A 25,527-nucleotide genomic window follows, 5' to 3' on the forward strand; every position below is an offset into this window, starting at 1 on the left:
CTTTTGGCCAAATCTTTTTTTTTTTTATGCCTTTTTCTTCTTACTCTACAGTGTGTGCTCACATGTTACCTCTACTTAGACATTTTCTTCCTTGTTTTGCAGCACCCAGGACAGAACAGAGAACTCACATAGCTAGGCAACAGTTCTGCTGCTGAGCTACACCTCTAGCCCAACTTGAAAATTTCTGAGAAACAGTAAATACAAATGGGGGGGAGATGGGTTATAGATTTTCAGGATGTATATGTAAGTAAAGGCAACTGTATGTGATGCTTGTCAATATATGTAAGTGAACTCCACCATGAGTGATGCTTGTGAATCATAGAGGGTTTATTTCTCATAATAATGAAGAACAGGGTGGTGGTAGCCTGGGTTTTTTTCTTCAAGCATCTTCCTTTTTAGTTTTCTGAAGTGGTGGTTCTGAGGAGACCGGTTGCTGCTTGTTGCTTGTCTCTCCTCAAATGCAGTATTTCCAGAAGCATTCTGAGGTGGTCCTGTGTTGCTTATGTTGTTTCCTGGTTCTTGCCAGAAGACGGCTAAGTACAGTGTTAGAATCTTGCCCAGAGAAAGCCTGAAACCAAAAGTCCAGAGATAAGTGACCTTAGTTCAGAGTCCTCACTGGGGCTCTGCAGCTCTCACCCAGCCTGCTTAACCCTGTCGTTGCCTTGAGTTCCCCTGACCTCTCAGTGACCTTTCTGTGCAGTACTTCTGTCAGGAAGCAGTTCTAGACACTTGCTTCTGTGTAATGTAGATCTTTTCTGTCAAAATTGGCCTGTTTTAAAGGTTGAGCCATAGCTTATTTTTTATTCTAGAATTAAGTAAACACATCCTACATAAACAGTTTTAGGCCTGAAGGATAATCCTTATACTGGATATCTTTATGTCAATTTGACACAAACTAGAGTCATCGGTTAGGAAGGAGCCTCACTTGAGAAAAGTCCTGTAAGATCAAGCCATAAGCCTGTAGGGCATTTTCTTAATTAGTGGTTGGTGTGGGAGGGCCCAGCCCATTGTGGGTGCTGCCATCCCTGGGTGGTGGTCCTGGGTTCTGTAAGAAAACACTGAACACGCCATGAGAAGCAAGCTGGTAAGGAGGACACACACACACACACACACACCACCTTGAGGTCCCTCCCGTTTGAGTTCCTGTCCTGACTTCTTCAGTGATGTGGAAAGAGAAGCTGAATAAACCCTTCTCTCCCCGGCTTGCTTTGGTTGTTACACCACAGCAATAGTAACCCTAGCCAAGACAATCCTTCTGTAGAGAAAAAGGTAATTGAGCAATGACTCCTCACTAGCTGCACACAGAAGCCGTTTGTCCCCTATGGGCTTCAGGTGGTCTCTGGGATATCATATCAAGGTGGCTGAGGCCAGGATGCTATGGTGATTACAGCAACAGGGGCATCTTGATTCATGGGACTGGGAAGGGCTTGTTTAAAGGCCCATCAATGTTGATCTCAGAACACAGACTGCCAGGGCAGAAGGCAAACTCAGGGGAGACCCCTCAGGAAACATACAGTGGTCCCCACACACTGTGTGTGTGTGTGTCCTGTCACTCACTCCCCACCCCAGCCATTATACCACTTTTCATCGTGGGAAGAGGAGCACACCACCCTTCAGTCCCCTTCCCATGGTGCCTTGTGGTGCCCCACACTGATGTGTCAGTCCCCTGCACATGGCTTAAATTGTAGGTTTGACTGGAAGGTCTGTGGGTGAAGACTGCGTTCCTCACCTGCTTCCTAGTGATGGCAGTGCTGTGGGTCCCCAGCAGGGCAGTGGGCCGAAAACCTGGCAGCAGCCTTATACTTTACTGAAATTCACCCAAAGCAGGCGCTTGTTAAATTCTTGTTACAATCATGTATTCTGTGAGTCAGTTCAGAAAACGTGTGCTTTGGAAGGACACTGGCTAATTATTTTAAGGCGTGATTTCTTTAGAACACTCTTGGGTAAGGATTAGGGTTCTGTAAATTGAGTTTGAGAAGTTCAGCTTTTCTCCCTCAAAAGCCAGAGCTCCTTACCTTCCTCAGGCTCTCCCGTGGGTCGGGGGTGTCAGTGCTGGGATCTGGAAGACAGGTTGACACCGTGTCGTCAGTCTGCTGGTTTGCTCTATGTTTGTTTGTTGAAGAAGGGACTCTTCGTGTAGAGCAGGCTGGTCTCACAGAGATCCACCTGCAGCATTTGCCCTTACTTTAAAACACACTAAGACTCCATGGCTGGGCGATGGCTTGTGGTGTACTAGCTACAGGCTTGAGGACAAAGTTGAGACCCTAGGACCCGTGTAAAAACTGGCTGGGCTTGGAGGCCACCTTGATAGCAGAAGGTAGAGACGGGACCCCTGGGGCAAACTGGCTAAACCAGCTGCATTAAGAAGGCCCGGGCTCAGGTAGAGAGCCAGCCTCAGTAAGTAAAGTGAAGAGAGCTGGAGAAAATCCCCTCCATACAACTCCAGGGCCCACACCTACATGCACAGCACACATGCAGGGAGGGAAAATAGAGCATCCTTAAGTTGTGTCTCATTTCCCGTCCTCACACTGAGGCAGTGTGTACTTGAGTGCAGACAAGGATTCTGACCTCAGACTTTTAAATTTTTCTCATTAACCTCGTGGTTTGTCAAAAAATAGAGCTGGACTGTTGGTTAGCAATGTCTACTGAAAGAATCTCCATCTTGTACCCAGATGTTCTGAGCATTTCATCAGTATGTGGAGAAACAAAAAATAATCAAAGCTGCTATCTTTTCCACAGTGTGTGTGTTTGTTGAGACAGGGTCTCGGGCTGGCCTCAGACTCGGGGGTTTACAGGTATGAGTCACTGTGTCTGCTGTTACTCATCATTTTGGCCTGTTAAACATTTGGCTTGCATTTTTTAAAAAAGATTTGTTTATTTATTATGTATACAGTGTTCTGCCTGCATGTGTGCCTGCACAACAAAAGAGGGCACCAGATCTCACTACAGATGGTCGTGAGCTGCCACGTGGTTGCTGGGAATTGAACTCAGGACCTTTGGAAGAGCAGCCAGTGCTCTTGACCTCTGAGCCGTCTCTCCAGCCTGACTTGCATTTTTTAAATTGATTCTTCAATTAATTAGTATTATTCAATTAATTCTTCAATTGATTCCAAGAGGGCATTTCTGTTGCTGTTGTTGGTTTGGCTTGAGGATATATATGCTTTATTATGGAGCCTAGACTTGCCTCAAGTCTGGTGGAAGCATAGTCATAAGATGGCAGAGGAAGACTAAGGCTAAGAAGTGTTACAGGAAATGGTCTTTTATATAATTCAGCTTTCTCCAACAGCTAGAATAGAGGGCAAATGTAGCAGCTATGGAGTCCACCCAGAAGTCCACACGTGCCTTTACCTGCTTCCCCGAGGCCTTCACCTGCCTCTGCACCCACTGCCTGCCGAAGTGTCTGCAGGAGGGCAGTCCTCTCCAGGTCCTCCAGAGCCGAGCGGACATCTTCTTCGAGCTCTGTGAGGTAGGGACAGACAGACCTTCACCTGACCTTTTCTGTTCCCTGTCTGAGGGAGGTGAATACTGAAACACCAAATGAGGATTTGGTGATCTGTCACAGTGGCATTTAGCAGAAATAAAGGTGCAACACAGGCCATCAGGAGTCCAAAGGTGAGGAACTTGTGGACCACGGCTCCCTGCCATTTCGGCCACCCTACCACCTTCCTTGGGCAGGAGGGGGAGCAGTGCCACAAGACCCCAAATGCAGGTTTGGCTCAGAAAGTGATTCATCCTCATCTCCACTTACTCGTTGCAACCTGTTGTCCCTGGCTTTGAGGTTTCTGAATGAATGTAAGGCAAAAGAGAAAAGAGAGAGAGAGAGAGACTATGTGTGTGTGTGTTCCTATAGGGAAGGTGATGACAGCATCTCTACTGTACCTCTCAGATGCTTCAGATGCTGCCTTGTGACTTCTGTGTGAAATGAGATTGACACTCAAGGTGTATGAGGTGTAGATGGTAAGTGAGAGGAATGAGGTAAATGCATGTAAGGTGTGTATGGTAAGTACGCTCTGGCTGTGTGCAAGCAGTGTGTGCTAAGTGTGTGGTGTGAGGGGTCAGTACGTGCAACACGTGCGTCAGATGCATGTGAGAAATGATTCACAGTAACAGGCGTAAGTGTATAAAGTGTGTGTGCTAAGTGCACAGGGTGTATGCATGCAGGGTATGTATGCTAAGTGCGTGCAAGATGGGTGACCGCTGGAGGCCAGCAGTGAGACGTGTGTCTTGAGCAGGTGCCAGCATGTAGAAATGCTCTGGGAGTCTGGCTGGAGAGCCACATAAGACACTGGAATGCCGCAGGCTGACACATCCTCACCTGCAGCCTTGATGGAAGACGGTGAACTAAGCATTGCAAAGGCATCGGAGCACACGCCTGCAGTCCTCAGAAGGCTCCCTCCGCAATTTTGATGGTATGTAAATGGAAGGATGTTCATGGAGAAACAAGCCTGAGCAAAAATTCTGCCAAAGCTCTAAGCTTTCACCTATCTGGAATTTGAATAAGAGGCTGCCCTCGCCTCTGAGTTTTCCTTGTAGACCTTCTAAAGTGGCATTGATATCTGAGCCTTGGTGATTTCTCTTTGCATTGTATACTGGCTCTTTTAAAAATAGCAGATTTGATTCATGCCTGGTTTTGACCAGTAGGCTAAGTGCCAGTGTGAATTCAGTGACCCCAGCGGCTGATGGACAGAATGTGAGTGATGCTCAGAAATGAGAACGCTGGCCGGAGGCCGGCGCAGAGACCAGAGCATCTAGCAGCAATGGTCTGGAAGAGCACTGCCTTGGGAAAATGTCTGAACACGCCCAAAAGCAGGAGCTGGTGAGCTGGCTCAGCACAGGAAGGTTGCTAGCACAAGCCTGCCCACATGCTGGAGACCAGCTCCTTCAGGTCAGGGCCCTGGTGTGTGCATGCACATACAACAAATGTAAAAGAAGTTTTGTTTTAGTAGCCAAAAGTAAATATTAAATCCAGTTAAAATTTTTATGGGATCTTAATACACAACCGGATACCAAATTAACTAGTCTGTAGTTGGGGAAACCATGCCTACACTCAACCGGCTCATTCAAAAACTGATGCTAATATTTAAACTCAGTCCAATTTTTATAAATGAAGCTGACCACCACAACAGTCTGAAGTGCATCTGTGACATGAAATAAGCAGTTTGCTTAGAGAAGACCATGGCCATTGCTAAATCTAAGACACAGTAAAGGTCCCTTGAGCCTTCAAAGCATGAAGACCCCCTTTAGCCAGAATCCCGTTCCTGCTCCTGAGTGGCACCTACAACTGATAGAAGCAGTCACCTCACCTGGAAGTTGGAGAGACCTTTCCCCCGTGTCAGTGACTGGAAGAGACAGGAGTGGGTTCAGGAGTCCCACGAAGAGCAGGCACCAAAAGGCCAGCTGATCCATGAGGAGGAGTCCTGCTGGGCGGCTGCTCCGGAGAACTTCCGACTCCTCACGGAGGGATTGCCCGTTTTATCCATCAGCCTGTGACCTCATATGTCCCCTCCAAAAAATAAAATGAATTTATTGGCTAGGGAGGCTAAAAGGCAATCACTCTGCATTGATGTAATTTTTCAAAGTAACAATTCATAGACAATAAATTTACTGGCTTTGTTGACTGTTGTACAAAGTGGGTATTCCATAAAGCACTGCAAAGTTTATAAATCTGGCAAAATAAGTAACGGGGCAGTAAATCACAGGTGAAAGGCAGGGAGAGACGTGATGTGGCTGAGGCAGAAGGACAAGGATTTATGAGTGGCAGCAGATGTGATGTGGGGTATGACGAAAAGCATTAGGCTTCCTTTTTTTTTTGAAAAAAAAATCACTAGTGAATAGATGAGTTGTCATGTTGTATTAAACCAGTTTGAAATAGCAGAGACACAGCGAGCATTGCTCAAGGCTTATGTCCACCGTGTGAGCTTGGCTGCATGTAAAATCACGGGCCCTCGACATTTCCCTAGCGCTGGCTGATGCTATTCAAGGAGGACTGAAGAACATCCCCACACTTGCCTGGGCAGGGGCTTCACTAGACTCAGCTCAGCCCAGAAAAGGGCTGCTGCTAGCAGCTAACTCACATCACCTCAGTTCTTGGCTTAAAACTTTGCTTTCTTTTGAGAGAGAGACAGAGCGAGGGAGAGAGCAGGAGTGTGGGTATGAGGCAGCAGACAACTGTAGTCCAACATGCCACAGGCAGGAGGACCCTGAATTTATTGCCAGTCTATGCTACATCCACAAGTCTGCATTTAGTATACAGGTACCCAATTTTAAACCTACAAACCCCAGCTGAGTCTAAGTTAGTAGATCGTAAGCAATAACTACAGGAAAATGGAAATAAAAGGGAGTCAACCCAAAACATGCTGTATGTGTTGGTATGGATTATTATGAAGCTGGAAGTAGTTGCCTTCGGGTAAAGAGATTGCTTTCTTTTCCTAAAATGCTCTGCTATAGGCTCAGATGCCGCTCAGTTGGTGGGGTGCTTGTATGAAGCCCTCAGTCTTCAGCACTGCATAAGCCAGGGCTGGCAGGGTTGGCCAGTAATCCCAACATATGGGCGATGGAGGCAGAGGGTTCAAGGTCTGTACATCTATTGTCTGTGCTGGGGCCAGGTGGTACACGCCTTTAATCCTAGCACTCAGGAGGCAGCAGCAGGTAGATCTCTGAGTTTGAGGCCAGCCTAGTCTACAGAGCAAGTTCTAGGACAGTCAGGGCGACACAGAGAAATCCTGCTCAAAAACTAAAAATCTGTGATGGGATATTTGCATATGTGCAGTTTGTGTACATACACGTGTCAGTCATGTTCTGCCACTGCCAACAGGTGGGGAGTGGGCTGGCCAATCTAGGGGTCTTTGGTGACCCTTGAGGACAGTTGTAGAGGGAGGCAGCAGTGAAGTCACACTTTTCCTCTCCCCAGAGGCTGGTTGCTGGCCAAGCTTTGTCATTCCCTGGTGACTCAGGGGTCCTCCTGACAGTTATTAGTGAAGGTTTTACTGCCTGGCCTAATTAAGTTAGGGTGGAAGGCCTAGGCATCAATGAAAATTAGCATCATTCTTCAACAGGCTGTCAATGACAATGTCACCTTGTCCCAGAAATGCTCTGAGCTTTCAGCCCCCACAGTTGGTGTGTGAAGGTGTGTAAAGCACTATTGTAGGTGCTGCCCTCTGAGCAGAGCAGCCATCTTCCTCAGAGACCCGGTCCCTCAAGGTTAGGCCTCACAGAAGGGAGGCTGGCCAAGGTCATGAGACTCACCTGGGATTCCAACCCCCCTCTCCTGTGCCTCACTGCCAGCTGTCTGTGCTCTCAGGCCACTGGAGGGTGGAGGGTTAATTGAAGGGAGGGCTCCATCGAAACCAGAATGCAGCTGATTTGGGGGTGATCGGCGCTCCTGCCTGCCACCCCTCACCCATGCTTCATAAGCCCACTAAATTCATTAAGTTATCAGATTGAGCATCTGTGGAATCACAGCTTTTGCCCGTGGTTGGTGGGAGCAGATGTTTGTTCGAATTTGCCCAGAGAGAGTTTGAACTACACTCCAAGACTGTGACTTCACGTTTATGCTGGGACACCCATGAAGCAAACACCTGAAGGGGGGGGTCATATCTTCAGCTAGCTGCAACATTCTTTCTTAAAACACAGGGATGCAGGGGCGATGGTGCACACCTGCAATCACAATGCATGGGAGATGGTGGCAGGAGAACCTCAAGCTTGAGGCCAGCTACAGGCAAGACCCTGTCACAAAACAAAATCAAAGGTTACTGGCACACAAAGGGGACTTTTAGTGTGTAACAACTAAGCAATAGTCATTGTCAGTGTGTATTTCAGGTAACAGGCATGCTGGCTACTCTGTCTACGCTCCTGGTGTGTGCAGTAGTTGTCCTGACTGTCCCTGTCCTGTTCTCTTCTGTACAAGAATATGTGCATGCTTGTGTGGAGACCAGTGCCCAACCTCTGGGGCCATTCCTTAGAGGAGCCAGCCATGTTGTTTTGAGGCTCACCAATTTAACTAGGTTGGATGACCAGTGAGGCCCAGAGATCCACCTGTGTCCACCTCCCCAGTTCTGGGATCGGATGCACATGCTGACACCATTGGCTTTTCCAATGGTTCTGGGGAGTCAAAGGCATTCTCGTGCTTGCCTAGCAAGTACTTTACCAAGCCATCTTCCCAACACCCCCTCTTGTCTCTTCTAGGATGCCAATCAGACTAGAGTAGGGCCCATCCACCATAATGACCTCAGTTTTTATTTAGTCCCTTCTGTTGCCTTAAGCCAGTTACCTTCTGGGGTGCTGGGGGTTGGACTTCAGCATGTAGCTTGGTGGGGTCAAAGTCAGTCCCCATCAGGGTCCCATCTCTTAATAGGAAGAGCATCAAGCACCACAGGAAAAGGACTGAGGACTGGGGCGCTGTCACAGCGGCCCCACCTCCAAGCTGACCGCCTCTCCTCTCCCACAGACCCCCTTCCCAGGTCTCTTCTCACAGCCCAGCGTCCAGCACCTCTGTGGAAGTGACTCCTCATGGTCTCGCCCTTCCAGACTCTAGACCCCTGGGAATCACCTCTGTCACTTCAACCACGAAGTCTGAAGAGCTTTGTGACAGCAGCCAGAGCCAACTCAGGGGAAGGCCAGGCGACTGCCTTTTTGTCATGGAGGCCACTGGGTGTCTGCGTGCCCCAGAGAGGGTTAGCTGGATGTGGAGCACACATGGATGACCTTCTAGCCTCGGTTTCCTCTCAGAGGTGGACCCAGCTGCTCTGCTGGCATCCCTCTGTCATGTTCTAAACCCTCTTAAAGCACAAGCAAAGCGAGCCGTCCTTCACGCTGCTTCGATTGGGCATGGGTCACCGCAACCCAGAAGTCACGACACCAAGGTTTTACATGATACTAGACGTCGTGTACAAGCTGGCAGCATGAGACAACCCATCTGCACAGCATTTTCCTGCACAGTGCTTTCCACGGCCATAAGGGAATTCACAGATCTCCCAGGGAAGCCTCAGAAGTGTGCGCTGGTGTTCTGACCTCCAGGTTGGCACCCCCCAAAAGTGTGTTCACATCCGCTTTCAAACAGGTGGACAGGGTAACATGCACTGTAGTTGCTTATGGGGAGGGGGCCGTTCAGAAACGTAACTTAGGAAGCTGTGATCTGCCCTGTGCTTTGGGAGGAGGATGGCTGTAACTGTGTGTGTGTGTGTGTGTGTGTGTGTATGCATGTGCCATGAGCCTGCTGGTACTTCTAGAGGCCGGAAGAGGCCATCATACCGCCCCCCAGGATTATGAGCTGCCAGATGGGTGCTGGGAACTGAACCCTGGCCCTCTGGGTGAGCAGCCAGTGTTCTTAACTGCTGGGCCATCTTTCTAGCCCCACATATCTCTTTATAAAAGTTTTTTTTTAAATGAACTTTTAGGTTAGTATACAAAATAATGTTTCACCATGACATCTTCATACAGATGTATTGTTATGCCTTGTTCTCATTATTCCTCTCCCCAGTAGCCTCCCTTCTGTCCCCTCCGGTTTCCCACCGCTTTTTACTGAGCTGTCACACAGGGCTCAGTTCTGGGTGTCAGGCAGGCACAGACATAAAGGAACCAGGTGTCCTCAGGGGACACCCAGCTCCACAGTCAACCCTGGAGCCCCAGCCTTTCTTCCCCAACCCAGTCAGGATGGCCATGTCCCCATCATGTTGGAGTGAAGCAGACAGCCTGGACCATGTTCAAGCTTTCTCTCTAAGCTGAGCACTTTTGGCATGGCTGTGCAGGAGTCCCAAGCCCTGAGCACACCCTACACATGTGTCTGTTGAAACTCTAATCCCCAGTGTGATGGGGTCACAGGAGAAAAACAGAGGTCAGATCAGGAGGGGAGGGCTCTCAGAGTGTGATTGGTGCCCTTTTAAGGGAGAGAGCACTGAGGATTCTCTGCACGTGAAAACAGTTAAAGAAGTCCATTATCCAGCCTCCAAGACAGAGAAGTCTTGCCTGTGTAAGGCCCCTCAAGCTACAGTATGCTCTTCTGGAAGGAGGAACAGACGACAACAGGCATACCGTGCCTCCAGAGCCTAGGAAGGAAGTGCAGCACTGTGGTGATGCCCCTTCCTCTCAAGTGGCAGAGGCTGGCTCAGGCAGGACAGAACTGTCTTGCGTGACCTTGACCACCATATTGGAAGGGGGAAGGTGTGTGCTGATCGCTTTTAAAGGTAGGCCCTGGGCTTAGGGCCCCTCCACTGCAGAGCACCCAGACTCTGGAGCAACTTCTGCTGTTAGACCAGGTGGCTCTGCCCATCCCGTCATGAACAGGCGAGCTCACGGGAGCAGATGGCCACAGTCAGAGCCGGATTGCACAGAGCCTCACCCACTCGCTGTGTGCTAAGGTTGCTATAGACACCAGCCCAAGCCCCTAGAACACTGCCGCCGTGGGATGATTCAGGCAGTGACGCAGGCTGATGCCTCCATTCGGGGCAGCATTCTTCCAGGAGAGGGATCTATAGCTATCCTTGTGACCCGTGAGGCCACCTCACAAAGCTGCCAAAGGAACAGTGTTCCGAGGCTGGGTGTAATCCAGCAATTGATGTGTCACACCTGAGTGATGGGGACAGGAAGGGTGACGTACAGTAAACATCCGCTCTAGTTATTGATTTGATTCATCACAGCACCCAGTGACTCAAATGTCACCTCGCTGCTGTCGGTACAGCCTGCCAGTGCATTGTCCTGTTATTGATTTTAAAGGGTACCAAGAGCCAGGTGTAGAAATGAAAAGTCACGGCACAGCCGTACCACAGATGAGTACTCTGAGGAGTGCTAAGGACCAGCCACCTGCTTGATTTTCCTCATGATTGCGTGTGTGTGTGTGTGTGTGTGTACATCCATATGGGTGTGTGTGTACCCATGTGTTTGCATGCATATGGAGGACAGAGGCCAATGTTGGGCATGTTCCTCAGTTGCTCTGCACCTGGTTTTTGCAGCAGTCTCTCACTGAACCTAGCGCTCACAGCTTTGGCTAGACTCTCAGCCACTGAACTCCAACGTGTCTCCTGCACTCAATGCTGGTTACAGATGTGTGCCACCTTGCCTGGCTTTTACATGGGTGCTGGAGAGGATTTGCACTCAGATCCTCATGTTTGCATGGCATCTGCTTTACCCCCTGAGCCCTCTCTCCAGCCCTGTTGGAAATGTATTATCTAAAGCCCAGATGTTAACACTAAAGCCCATAATCTCAGAATGAGACTTTATTTGCAGACTGAGTCTTTGAAGAGGTGATTAGGCCAAAGTGAGGCCTTTTAGGTGGACTGTGAACTAAGATGGACAAGTGTCCTTTCAGGAAGCAAGAGGCAAAGGGACCATTGTGGGAGCCCTGGGGAAGACCCGGCCTTCAAGCCACAGAAACTTTAGAAGGACTAACCTCAGACTTCAGCCTCCAGAGCTATGAGCAAACAGATGCGTTGGTTAGGAGGCCCGGCCGCCAGAGCACCCTGCTTCAGTAGTGCCGTGATCCAGAGGACAACTTTTGTGCTGTCCGAGCTGGGGTCTCTCACCGAACCTGGAACTCAGCGGCTAGGCTGACGTTAGGAAACACGTTCCTCACAGGTCCACGTGTTTAAGCACTGTCTCCCACCAGGTGGCACTGTCTGGAAAGGTTATGTCACCATTAGGTGGTGGAGCCTTGCTGAAGGACGCGAGCCACTGGGAGTGGGCTTTGAGCTTGTCTACCCTTGTCTCACTCCCTCTTCCCTCACTCTGCTTCGTAGGTGTGGATGAAGTGTGAGCTCTCTGCTTCCTGACTATGAGGCTGCCTCACGCTCCCGCTGCCAGGCCTTCCTCTAGCGTGATGGACTCTATCCCTCTGAAACTGTAAGCCAAACCCTTCCTTCCCCAGGCTGCTTTTGATCAGAGTGCTCTCTCATGGCCACAGAATGCACCTAGGGCAGCTATGCTAGCTGGCCAACAAGCCTCGGACCTTCTCATTTCTGCCTCCCAGCGCCAGGGCTATGGGTGTGTGTGCCGGGGCTGGGTTTTTAATGTGGCTTCTGGGAATGAAGCGCTGGTCCTCATGTCTACAGGTCAAACACTTTGTCAACCCAGCCGTTTCCTCTGCCTGAAAATTCTGTATTTTATTTCAAATCTCACCATGATCAAAACAACAGATCCTGCCCAGCACACCAGAGCCCTGGCTCGCTGCCCTACCTGACTATCTGTGGGAATGCTCCTGTCCCTTGGGTTGTGCTTAGTCAGGGTTACTATTGCAGATATGAAACACCGTGACCATAGGCACTTCCATATAACAGTCCATCATCAAAAGCAATGGGAGCAGGAACTCAAGCAGGGCCGGAACCTAAAAGCAGGAGCTGATACAGAGGCCATAGAGGGATGCTGCTTACTGGCTTACTCCCCATGGCTTGCTTACCATGCTTTCTTATAGAACCCAGGACTATCAACCCAAGGATGGCAGCACCCACAATGGGCTGGGTCCTCCCTCATCAATCACTAATTAAGAAAATGTCCTCCAGCCTGGTACAAATTTCTAGTTTGTACAAACTTCTAGTTCTACCACATGGAAGGCAGAGGCAGGCAGATATCTGTAAGTTCAAGGCCAGCCTGGTCTGTGTGACAAATTCCAGGACAACTGGAGCTACGTAGTGAGACCATGTCTGGATAAAAAATAAAATAAAAGCACCATAGGCCTGTGTACAGCCTGAGCTTAGGAGGCTTTCCTCAGCTGAGGCTCCTTCCTCTCTGATGACTTCAGTGTGTGTCAAGTTGACAGAAAACCAGCTAGCCACAGGTAGGAAGGAAGCTTTCATTGCCAACACCATCTCTATGGTTCCTGAGGGTTGCTCAGGACAAGAATCCAGCAGCATGCTGAAGCTAACTAAGGCATGCCTTCAAGCTTCTATTGACCACGGTCCTGCTCATCTCATTTCTCTTATACCTTATTAAGTCCTTCAGCAAAAATCACTAGGAACAACCCTACAACCAACGGAAGTGGAGATTCTACCTCCTTCACAAAGCTGTGCATCATGGGATCTGGGTAGGGGATTAGTCTTAGCTGGGAAATGTCAAAAGAGCTTATTGGACCTGGGCTTGAGCTGGGTGAGCGAGGGCCATCCATAGGAGAGAGGCTCAGCTGTGGGCCGGACAGCAGTCAGACAGTCTATGCCAGGGGAGAGTGCCATGGACGTGCCACAGGGCCAGTGTGGTTCAAGGACAACTCGTGGGAGGGGCCAGTTCTTTCCTCCCACGGGGCCTAAGCCAGGTATGGTTACCACTAAAACTGTCAACTTGACACACCTAGAGTCTAATATTAATTCCACAACAATTACCCCCCCACACACTGTCTTGGATCATCTGAATGCTTTTTAGTGCCTTAGTTAATTTACCCATACCATTGGTTTATTTATTTTTAATTCTTATTTATTACCACTGTGTGTATATGGGTGTGTGATGAGTGGGTGTGCCACAGCTCATGTGTGGAGGTCAGAGGACAACTTTGTAGACTCACTTCTCACCTTCCACCTTTACATGGGTCTGGGGGTTGAACTTGGATCCTTGGGCTTTTGAGGCTGGGTGGCAAGTGCCTTTACCCACTGAGCCATCTCACTGGCTCAAGCTTGGTTTCCTACATTGTCTATATAATAGAGCTGGTGAGTGTGGCACACTCAGCTGAGCTGTGTTGGGGTTGGTCTGGAGCTACCATGTATTCAAGTGTTAATTGCTTGCCCTCCATACCCCAAGATCCTTACTGTCCTGCAAACAAATTCTCATGTATCCAAAATGACATTGTGTGAACCTTCTAGAGTCATCTGAAAGAAAGGAACCCCAGTTGAGAAAACGCCTCCATAAGATCCAGCTGTATGGCATTTTGATGGGGAGGGCCCAGCCCATTCAGTGGTGCTGCCCCTGGGCTGGTGGTCCTGGGTTCTATAAGAAAGCAGGCTGAGCAAGCCACGAGGAGCAAGCCAGTAAGCAGCACCCCTCCATGGCCTCCACCTCAGCTCCTGCCTCCAGGTCCCTGCCCTGCTTGAGTTCCTGTCCTTAGTGATGGACCATGACCTGGAAGTGTAAGCTGAAATAAACCGTGTCCTTCCAAGTTGCCTTGGTCATGGTGTTTCATCACAGCAGTAGTAACCCTAACTAGGACAGGAAACAATCAGCCGTTATGCCTTCATATACTTTTCTACTCTTAGGGAATGACTGTGCCTCCCCAGTGAGAAATCACTTAGAGATTAATAAGGAAAACTCTTTAATGATAGCACAAGGTTGGCTCTGGCTACTGCAAAATGGGAACCAGCCCCAGAGAGAAACCCCATCAGCTTATGGAGTTCCACAGCCCCAGCTTATACTTTGAGCAACTAAACGTATTTCACAGAGACAGAAATCCCAAGGTTGATTGTTTGGACAAATGGGGAGATTTACAATGTCAAAATCTTGTCGTATTATCTCTGGAGGGACCAGGACTGCTGTCCCAGGCAGCTGCCAACCAGGGCTGTCCTGCCTGGCTGGCAGGACTGTGCTCTCCCTAAGGATGGAACTGGGAAATACTTTATCTAAACTCTACTTTGTGTAACTTAGTGATTCCTAAGCACATTTTGTAGGTCCTTTGTTGGATCAGCTATTATTCTTTTTTATTCCTGGTTTGTCCTAGATGAACACAGTGTCTTTCTCTTTATTTCTGAAACTCTAGTAGCAGGGATGTCTAGATCTTTCTGTGCTACCCCAAAGAGCTCTTAAGGTTTGCTTAGTATGTTTTGGTAGCTTCTGACCTACTTTTCAAATGGAGTACTTTAATTTTGATCCCAGGGTTTTTTTCCCCTGTGTTTTTCCTCATTTCTCTCACGATGTTTCAGATACTGATTTTTTTAGTTGAAGCTTCCATTCCTTTTCATGATTTCTGTTTTCTGTGAAGAGCCAGGAGCTTTCTGCTAGCAGAGTGCTAAAGCCTTTGTTCCAGCATCTAGGGCAGCTGCCGTCAGTCTCTGTCCGTCTTGTTTTCCTTGGGAGTGGCTCACATTTCCTGGTTCTAGTGTGTCTTTTGATGTGGACTCTGTCTTCCCAGAGCTCTCTGGAACTAGCTGAGTAGATTCATAGAGTCCCATCTTGTCGTTTGTGGTAAGAGTTTCTATGCCAGCTGTTAGACTCTGTCCTCATCTCCTTTGGGTGTGGCCCATGCACGTGCCATTTAAAGGTTATCCTTGGACCCAGGCAGAAGTTTCTTTTAAACCTCAGTTCCTTCAGCCTTGACTGTGGCACTCTGGGTTCGTGCACAGCTCAAGGGTTATCGGTTAGTCTTCCTATTGCTGTGGTAAAATGCCCGACCAAAGTAACTTAAGAAAGGAGCAGTTTACTTTAGCTGGTGGCGTAAATGCTCAGTCCTTCATGGAGGAGAAGGCGTGGTGGCAGGTGTGTGAGGCGGCCGGTCACACTGTGTCTACAATGAGCAGGCTGCGGGAGCGTGAGGCGGCTGGTCACACACCCACAGTCAGCAAGCAGCGGGAGCGTGAGGCGGCTGGTCACACACCCACAGTCAGCAAGCAGCGGGAGCGTGAGGCGGCTGGTCACACACCCACAGTCAGCAAGCAGCGGGAGCGTGAGGCGGCTGGTCACACACCCACAGTCAGCAAGCAGCGGGAGCGTGAGGCGGCTGGTCCACACAGTCAGGAAGCAGAGAGAGATGGATGGCTCAGCTCGCTTTCTCCCTTTTATTGAGTTTGGGTAGCAGCCCAGCTGCACTGTGGAACACAGCAAGTTCAGACCTGTCTGAATCCCCAGCCACAGCTCTGTGAGCATCTTACTTACTTACTTATTTTGGCTTTTTGAGACAGGGTCTTCCTGTGTAGTCCTGGCTTTGCAGACCAGGTTGGCCTCGAACTCACAGGGATCTGCCTGCCTCTGCCTTCTGAGTACTGGAATTAAAGATGTGTGCCACCACACCTGCCTTTCTAAGCATTTTATTTTATCTTAATTTATTTTAAACCCTTTATTTAAGATTTTATTTTATGTACATCAATGTTTTGCCTGTATGTATGTATACCATGTATATGGCTGGTACCTGAGGAGGTCAGAAGAGGGCATCAGATCCCCTGGAACTGGAGTTAGATGGTTGTGAGCCACCATGTGGGTGCTGGGAGTTGAACCTGAGTCCTCTGGAAGAGCAGCCAGTGCTCTCAACCACTGAGCCATCTCTCCAACCCCATCCATGAGCATTTTAGATGGCCACCCTTTACTTCTGTTGGGGCTGGGTATTACACGGCCTGGGAACTGGACTGTGGGTCAGCTCTCAGACCATTTACAGCTGCCTCCAGGGCAGCCCAGGCTACTTCCCCCTTGGTGCCCCTCCCCCACTTTATCTGATCCCTTTAGAGACTCACTCCATTAACAACAGTGACCAGCCAGGTGTGCAGGCCAAAATTTCAAGGTCAGCCTGGGTGACAGAGGGCGACAGAGGGCAATCCTGCCTTGAGATAAAAATCAAAGGGTCTGCAGATACCGTTCGGTGATTAAGAACCTAGACTGCAGAGGATGCGAGTTCAGTCCCCAACGACACTGGATGGCTCAGACCTTCCTGTAACCTCAGCTCCACGGAGCCGGGTACACTCTTAACATGGGCATTGTGCCTCTGTGGGCACTCACACACGGGCGTGGCGCAGTGCCTGTGGTTAGAAGCTCACGAAGCTCTGACAGAGGACAAGGGTTTGGTTCTCAGCACACACGGCATCACAACCATCCATAAGTCCAGTTCCGAGGGACCTGACATCCTTTTCTGGCCTCCACACACAGACAGGTATGGGTACACAGATATACATGCAGGAACATAATAAATATAAGTAAATGAAATGTAAACAACTTTTTCTGAAAGAGTATAATGCTGCGGGTGGGTGTCGCCCGAAGACTCATGTCACTGGCGTGGGAAGCAGTTCAAGTGGCTGACCAGGACGGCTTTCCCCTCCTTCTCCAGTTACCAGAGCCGAACCACCTCCCGGAGTCTCAGCTCAGAGATGGACAGTTGGCAGCGGGTGGAATGGAGGCTTTGGGCGGCAGAATCGTGGCTCTGAGCAGAGAGCATCATCTCTCGCCTCCTGACGCTCTGCCAGTCTGCGGTCAGTACAGCCTGACATGTCTCACAGACTATCATGTTGCTTTGGGAGGGCTTTGGGGGTGTCAGAAAGTAACTTGCAAAGGCAGGCACAAGCCAGGCCGTCCTTGTGGGGACCTGGTGTTCCCTTCTCTCTGTGTGTTGTCCACTCTTCACTGCCAACGACACCGGATGGAATTTCGTGGGTATGACAAAGTTATAAAAACTGTCCGGCAGTTTCACACCATTCTCAGGAAGTTCCAACATGGAGTTACATCACTGGAGGGGCCTTTCCACCCGGGGTGCGTGGAAGCAGCCTTTCACCCACGGGACTCCTTACAGTATGGCATGCAGAGGAACCCCACCAGGACGTGTGGACCAGGAGGTGTGTGTGACCAGGAGGCTGAGCAGAACTTCAAGCAGAGGGAGCTGGCATCAAAGGGAGCTACTCGCAGCTCTGCAGCAGCGAGCATGGTAAAGCTCTCCTGGGCCTGGGGCACAGGCTCTGTTGGTGGAATTCACACCTGTCATTCGTGAAGTCCTGGGTTCCCCCAGCTCCACAGACGGAGTGTGGTGGTGCAGGCCTGTGAGCCCAACCCCAGGAGGTGAAGGCAGGAAGATCAGAAGTTCAAGGCCAGCCTGCACTAGATTAGTGTCTCTTCCCAATACATATGTGCATGCATGGCTGTGTGAATGTGTGTGTGTGAGTGTGTGCATGTGTACCTCTGTGTGTTTGCATATGTGCATGTGTATGCATGGGAGCATTTGTATGTGTGTGTGTGTACATAAGGCCCTAGGTTCCATTTCTAATGTGGCTACATATATCAATACACACACTCACACATATGCACACACACCTAGAATTGAAAGCAAATTAAAAGTGAACTTGGGGTCAGTGATCATTATCTTAAAATGAAGCCACTTACTTCGGGGGCTCTGATGTAACTCTGTGGTATAGCTTGCCCAGCAAAGGGAAACTGAGTTCAATTCCCAGACCCAGAATTGAAGGAAATAATGCCGCTTAGATGTAGGCTTTGTAAAGCTGAGGGTCGGGCTCAAAGGGAAATGTGATCTCCCTACAGGAGCAGCCGCTGCTCCCCAGGCGTAGTGTGTGTCCGTGGAAGAGGTGAAGGAGCCTTGCCCTGGCTCTTGCCTTAATGTGCTAAGACTCTGGGGACCATCAGGAAGCGCTGTGGGGGAGGGGGGAGGAGAAGGGGGAAGGTCGCAAAGGCCCTGCACCAGCTTCTCCTCTGGGCCAAGGGGGGAGTGACCCCCAAGCAGGCAGGGTCTGTTCACCTTGCAGCCGGTCACTTCATGCCTGGCGTTTCCGACTCTGCGCCTCTCTCCCACCGGGGCTGTTTCCAGCCACACACATTTTCACTCAGAACAACTTCCTCCTTGATGTAGCAGCTCCAGGACGGCCCTGCTGCCCGCCTGCCCAGGTCTCAGACTGTTCTGCACTCAGGCTGGACTCAGCCTCCGATGTGTCACTGGTGAGTCATGGCTCTTGCTCACTCCGTAGCAAGGTTGGCATCCTGGCTTGTGCCGGAAGATGGCTGCACCCTCTCTTCCGGCCTGCTCTGTCTGTGCCAAGCTCACCATCATCTGCAGGAGCCAGCCTGAGGACCTTGTCTCAAACAAATAAACAAATCTTGAAATGAAGGTAGGTGTTACTTATGTTAGACACACTAACTATTCTCAAGACAGTAGTGACAAGGCTGGAGAGATGGCTCAGTGGTTAGGAACGCTTACTGCTCTGGCCGAGGGCCCAGGATCAGTTGCCAGCCCCTACACAGCAGCTCACAGCCTCCTAAACCACAGCTCCATAAGACCCTGTGCCCTCTTCTGGACTCCACAGGCTCTCGCACACACATGTGCACTTAAACTCATGCAGGAGCACACACATACACACACTCAGACATACAAAGAGTAAATTTTAAAAATCATAATAATTGCAGGTCCTGATTTGAATTTGATTATGACCTGAGTTTGGCATTTTCAATGAATTCTTTAAAAAAAAAAAAGACATTTCTTTATTACACATACTGTGTTATGCCTGCATGCCAGAAGAAGGCACCAGATCTCACTCTAGATAGTTGTGAGCCTCCATGTGGGTGCTGGGAATTGAACTCAGGACCTCTGGAAGAGCAGCCTTGACCTCTGAGAGGTCCTTGACCTCTGAGCCATCTCTCCAGCCCCTTTCAATGAAAGGCTGAACCCATTTAAATATTAAATAAAGTATACCTTTGTTATTAAAAGATTTGTTTTTATTTCTGTGCACATGCACACTTCTCTGAGTATGTGGCGTGTATGTGCAGGTGCCCACAGGGACCAGAAAAGGCCGTTGAATTTGCTGGAGCTGGGATTACAGGCAGCTGTGAGCTGCTCTAGGCGGGTTCTCTGCAAGAGCAACACATGTCTTATTCTCAGAGCCGCCCTCCAGCCCTGCCTCTTGCTTTAAAAAGCAAACAACAGACAAATGAAAGGACAGGGTCTGCTGAGATTACAGGTGTGCACCACCATGCTTAGGCAGGATGTGCGCTCTTGCAGACACAGGTCTTCCTGTGGGGTTATCTCTGAGGAAAATCATGTGGGAAAGAAAGAAACAGGAGCTAGGTCTGTAGCGCAAAGATCACGGGAAGAGTGCTGTAGGTTACTGGGAAATAGTGTCGGTGCTGATGGGTTGCCAGAAGAACCGACACTGTGGACCAATTTAGGGTCCTCAGCAGCAGGCCAGGCCCGAGGCCTTGTGCAGGCTAGAGGTCCAGGGCACCTTGCGGCTGAGCCAGCGTAACCCTGAGCCATGGAGGTGGACGGACCACAGCAAACCCAAACATCCCAGAAGCGAGTGTGGCACAGGAAGAGACCCAGCCATGCCCAGCGGAGCTGAGATAGGGAGTGAGGGGAGAGCAAGGGTGACTGCTGGGCACGGCTATCACTGTGACCCAGCTTGAGGTCTCAGCCACTGGGCTCTGTGGGGGTGCAGGGCCATAGCTGTGGCTCTCAGCCTGGTCCAACAGCAGCTCAGGGCCTAGAAGAGGCCCTCGTGCTATCACGGACACATCCAAGTCATCACTGAACCCTGAGAGAATCCCCATCTGCTCCATCCCCAGGACGTCATAAACCGTGCATGCATGAGGGCATGTACCTGCAATCCCGGTGGAGGCAGGAGGATCAGGTGCTCAAAGTCAGGCTGGTTTACATGATGAGTTCAAGGCCTGCCTGGGTTACATGAGACCCTGTCTCAAAACTGAGACAGAACCACCGTGCCGTGCATGCTTTAGAATGGCCTTAGTTGCCTGAACTGCCTCTTCTAATCTTCATTCTCTGCCCCGGACCGTGTTTTCTCCTGAGGAGATGCTTGCGCGTGGTTAGAATTGAGTCACCCGGCAAGGGCAGCCCTGAAAAGGAACTTCATGGCTCCAGCTGTCTGAGGGCAAGTTAACCTTTGAGGATAACAGACCCTGGCCAACAGTGCGATCTTGGCAAGTCCCCAAGGATGACTGTGTCATTTCCCCTTCTTATCTCCCAAGGAGGAAAGGTGGTCCAGTCTCCCTGGTCCCAGCCCAAGCCCGCTCCGTGGTGGTGTCTACCGCCCTCTTGTGGTGGAGGGGTGTTTGTTCTTTCCAGTTTCTCCACTGACAAACATTCTCAACAGCCAGTGTGGCACAAGTGAATGGGTGCATGTGGGTGTCAAATATTTATATTTGAGCGTCTTACATAATGACATGAAGAGAAAATGGGGGATGGAAGGAGGGAGAGGGATCCACCCGGAAAAGGAACCCGTTTAAGCAAGATCAGGTCACCAAACAGCCTGACACCCGTGTCTGCTTGTTGAAGACCCCAGATTCAGATTCCAGCCAGGAGCTGCACATGTCACCCCCATCCGAGATGCTCTGCACCTGAGGACAAGGCAGAACATATGGTGCCCCGGTACACTGGGGTCTCCTGCTTTCGTGAGTCTTAAAACGTTTGGATCCTAGAATGAAGACCTTCTGAGGCTGGAATATATATTTTCATCACTTCTGCTACTGTTGAAATATGACGGCTCTGGCTTTCTTTTAAGGTTGTTTTTATTTGCACGTGAGTGTGTGTGAAAGCGCGCCCAGGGCATGCAGGTGCCTGCAGAAGCCGGAGGAGACTGTCGTCGGATGCCCTGAGGTTGGACCTAACAGGCTGAGATAAGCCACCCATCGGGGGGCGGGGAACTGCCCCTGGCTCCTCTGCGAGAGCGCTGCTGTCCACCGCAGCGCCAGCTCTCCAGCCCCTCCGGCTGGGGGGTTAGTGGAAGTGTTTATTATTGTTGTGTGGTCTTTTCGCCGCATGTCTATTCACCACATTCATGCAGTCCCCAGGGAGGCCAGAAGGGGGCACCAGACCCCCTGGAACTAGCGTTCAGAGACCCGGGAGCCCCATGTAGACCAGCAGTTCTCAACCTGTGGGCCACGACCTCTTGGGGTCACTGACTAACCTCACGGGGGTCGCCTAAGACCGTCAGAAAACAGAAGTTTAAGTTACGGTTTTCGACAGTAGCAAAATTACAGCTATGAAGCAGCAAGTAATTTTATGGCTGGGGTCACTGTAACATGAGGGAACTATTAAAGGTCGCAGCGCAGGAAGGCTGAGGCCCGCTGCTAGCGACATGGGAACGAGAAGGCGGGTCCTCGGCCGGAGCAGCCGTGCTCATAACGGATAAGCCATCTACCAGCCCTGGAGTTTTGTTGTTGTTGGTTGGTTGGTTGCTTGGCTTTTTGTTTTGTTTTAGTTTGGTTTGGTTTTTTTATTGTTGTTTTTTTATATGCCCTTTGCTCACGGAGTGCATATGCGCGCTGGGAACCCAACCCAGGCCCTCCGCAAGAGCAGCCAAGTGCCCTTAACTACTGAGCCAACTCCCCAGACCCTGCTGTAAAACTTTACTGGGCTAGGTTTTGAGGAACCTTTTTTAGGATGGAGTGTGAAGGCATCCCCGCTTCCACAGGTTCTGCAGTTAAATTTACCATCGACTGGGGGACCGCAGAGGTGGGCTGCGCCTCACCCCGGGGACCGCCTGGCAGCCACGGGGCCCCGCCAGGTGAGGGCTGGCTAGCAAGCACAGCCCGGACCGGTGCGGAGGATTGTTTCTCAGCCGCTCCAGTTCAGAAGGTCCTGGTCGCTGCTGCCTAAAACCTACGTTTAAACGCACGCTGGGCGGCGTTTGTGGTGAAAGCACCCGGAAAGCGGCTACGGAGGAATCCGCCTGGCTGAGGCGCAGCTCGGCGGCTGGGCGCTGCGGCCCGGGCCTGCTGCGTGGCTCGGGCTCGACGCTAGAGGTCGCTGTGCGGTGTTTCCCCACCAAGCGGGTCTCCCTAAGCCGACACCCTGCTGTGGAACCGGGGAACTCGAGGTGCCCGCTTCGCCCTGGCGGTAAACGGTCACGGGGCGCAGGAGAGCCCTTTTCCTTGGTGTAGCTACCGCGCAAGAGTCCTGGGCAGCATTCACACAAAAACAGAGAAGCAAGGAGAGGGCAGGCTGAGACAAGGAAGGGGTCTGGGTGGGTGTGACCTACGGCTTAAATACACTACATGGAAAAGGTTATGATGAACCATTATTATGCGTGATTAACATATGCTAATAAAAGCATCACAACTGTAGGGTGATGAGGCAGAGAAGAGAGGGTCTCGTTAGCCCACCGACCGCTCTTCCACCCTGGAGGAGGGGCTTCTGCCGGCAGGCCTTCCGCCAGGGCTGACACCAGCTCTTCCCAGAGGCGCCCAACACAGCCTGCGGCCCGAGGCTCTGCTGGCCCCTCCAGGGCCTCACTTAGGAATTTCATGAGGTGGGCGGCGTCCAGGGGGTCTGGCCCCGCCGGAAACACAGGGCGCCCCGTCCGCGGCTTCATGTCAGGGAAGAGGTCTTATCAGGAGAGCAGGAATTTGGGCATCCGGTTGAGCTGTGAGAAGCCAGCGGGCACTTCCTCAGCGCGTGTGGAATTCGGAGAATCGTATCTGGCACCTGCGGCTCCACTCCGCAGGGGCACTTCCTGTTCTGAGTTGATTTCCAGGAAGCTCGGCCCCGTCAGTTGAATTAGTCACGGAAGGAACTGGAGAAGGCAGCTCTGTAAACAGTCCCGGGCTTGCTCCTGCCCCTTCCTCAGGCTGGTAGGCTTGGTGACAAGTGCTAAAGCACTTGTTCACCTTAAAACTTCATCCTTGACTTTCTTACCTAGAAACGCTTCAAATTCCCCCACCTTAAGCACAGTGTGGACAAAACACTAAAGTCAGATCAACACCAGGAGCAAAACACAACCCAGCACCAAAACCCTGCGTCCAGTGCTCATGCCAACGTAGTGACCAAGCCTCCAACCCGGCAGCACCAAGGACAAGGGCAACAGGAGGCCTGTCCAGGTGAGTGTGCAAACCCCAAGGAGCCACAGAACCCCAGGGAAGCCTGGTCAAGGCATGCACATGTCCGAGATCCACAGAATTTGCAGCGCAGCGTGGAGTCACAGCGCACCTGCGTGGGCGCACCTAGAATCACTGCTGAAGGTGAAGCAGTGGGTGCCGAATGGGTGACGAGAGACCCCAGGGGAGAGAGAGGCTGGGGCCAGGCTCGCAGGCTGACTGCCTAACTCCATCCCCAGAGGCCCAGTGCTTTGAAGGTAGAGGGAGAAGGGTCTGTAGTCCAGGGCTATCCTCAGGTATAAGCAGAGCTGAAGGACAGCCAGCCTGGGCCACGTGGACCCTGCCTGGAACAAAAGGTGTGGGGGGGTCTGGCTGCTCTTGTAGAGGACCTGAGTTTGGTTCCCAGCACCTACACCTGGTGGCACACGAGCACCTGTAACTCCAGCTCCAGGGGATCTGACACCCCCTTCTGGACTCCTCAGACCCTGCACTAATGTACACACACACATACACACATGTACACACACATGTTGATTTTAAAAATAATAAAACTTACTGTAAAGAGAGGAGGAGGAGGGAAAGGACGAGGAGACCCAGAAGGGAAAGCGCACACAGGACACAACACTGGGGGGGGGGGGGGGAGGGAGAGGGCGCCCTCTTCGGAACCGAGCCGGCTCGGCCCTCCCCAAGCCGCCGTCAGCCCCCAGTCCTCTACCACTGTGCTAAGAATGCTAGAGCTGCGGCATTCTCAAATCCCACCCCTGAAGCCTCCTAACTGTCTCCATCTGCAAGGGGCAGCTCAAGAGTCTTGAGGCCGAGGCCGGCTTGCTCTTTTTCTTAGCCCAGACTTTGTTGGAGGATTACCCAGAATGCTCCAGGAGGAGAAACGCGTTTAGAAAAGTACACCTGTCAAGCAACTAACTGCTCCCCTGGGGCAAATGGAATTCTGCTCCCTGGGTCCTGCAGCCTGGGCCTCTCCGTGAGGACATTGGAGGATACACCCAGCATATTCTCACACAAGGAGATGGCTGTAGGCAGTTTCCCAAGACAGCTTAAAGCCTGACTGGGGAGCTTTGCCGCCATGCCCTGTAGTGTGCCTCATGGTGACGCTGAGGCTGGCTGGTGGGCATGTACAATGCCCAGAGGCTGAGACGGGCCTGTCATAACAACATAACCTAGAGCAGCCAGAGTCGGCTGGGGAGAAAGTGTGAGGTGCTGAAAGAACAGACTAACTTTGTAACCTATGTTTCTTTAAATTGCCTTATAACTTATATTTTCAAGTTTTAGGCCCATGTTAATTAAAACCTCTTAGAGCTTCTCCAGAGAGCCCAGGAATGTAAAAGTTCCTGACATTAGCCATCTGTGAGGGCAGAGATAAGGAAGAGAACAAGCAGAGATCTCTACTAAATGGAGAGAAAATCACCGGCTGGCGCCTGTGAGATGAGCTTTGTTTGGAAACTGGGCCAAATGGCCTCAATCCTTCTCCTGACCTTTGATCCAAAGCCTGTAACCCCCACTCCTCAGAACAGACACGGGATGAGTTAATCACTCTCCCAGCTTTAACTGTGGTTATATCTCATATGGCAGGAAATTCCAAACTGACTTGAAGATCAGATATTTACGACAAGGCTGACCAGACCTAAGGGTGCCCAGAACCAACCAATTATTTTAAAAGTTAAATACGTCATCCAATCATGAATTGCCAAGAAGGCAATCCCTAAAATTCCCCACGCCTTGTCTTTTAAAAACCTAAGGTCTTTGTCTCCCGGTGCCACTCCTTGCTGGCCAGCAGGGGTGACCCCATTGCACAATGGTCAAAATGAACCTCTTGCGATTTTGCATCGATGGATGATTAGTTTCCTGAGTTCTCTTCATACCTTCTTATATTTAGGCTCTTGCTGGGCCTAACAGTGCGTGATTCCCTGCAGGCACTCAACTCGGTGTGGGCTCCGGAGAGACAGGAGAGCACCGGCCAGAGGCCCCCCGTGAGGAATTGGCATGATGGGCCTGGGCCGTCTCCTTCACACCAGGAGGAACTTTGTTTAAAGTGGGCCCTGGGACTGGGAGACGGTCAGCACTTCAGAGCGTTTGGTTGCT

General features: G+C 50.8%; 1 protein-coding gene across 1 annotated transcript; it reads right to left on the reverse strand.

Annotated features, from left to right (window-relative positions):
- Nucleotides 1-313: 313 nt before the first annotated feature.
- Uts2 (urotensin 2) lies at nt 314-5,479 on the reverse strand. The gene is made up of 4 exons (XM_021656343.2): nt 5,304-5,479; nt 3,349-3,459; nt 2,016-2,059; nt 314-568 (listed from the first exon to the last, which is right to left on the reverse strand). Exons 1-4 carry the CDS (start codon nt 5,404-5,406, stop codon nt 455-457), a joined length of 372 nt encoding a protein of 123 aa, XP_021512018.1. The 5' UTR covers nt 5,407-5,479; the 3' UTR covers nt 314-454.
- Nucleotides 5,480-25,527: the final 20,048 nt, after the last annotated feature.

The sequence above is a fragment of the Meriones unguiculatus genome, chromosome 3, assembly GCF_030254825.1.
Source record: "Meriones unguiculatus strain TT.TT164.6M chromosome 3, Bangor_MerUng_6.1, whole genome shotgun sequence".
In the NCBI taxonomy this organism is placed as follows: Eukaryota; Metazoa; Chordata; class Mammalia; order Rodentia; family Muridae; genus Meriones; species Meriones unguiculatus.

What these genes read in the sequence shown, in the direction of transcription:
- Uts2 (XM_021656343.2), bottom strand. Translation starts at nt 5,406, where the DNA reads ATGGATCAGCTGGCCTTTTGGTGCCTGCTCTTCGTGGGACTCCTGAAC. An exon ending in AAGGTCTCTCCAACTTCCAG is followed by an intron (nt 3,460 to 5,303) that starts GTGAGGTGACTG and finishes CCTACCTCACAG; the next exon opens with AGCTCGAAGAAGATGTCCGC. An exon ending in TGAAGGCCTCGGGGAAGCAG is followed by an intron (nt 2,060 to 3,348) that starts GTAAAGGCACGT and finishes CCTGTCTTCCAG; the next exon opens with ATCCCAGCACTGACACCCCC.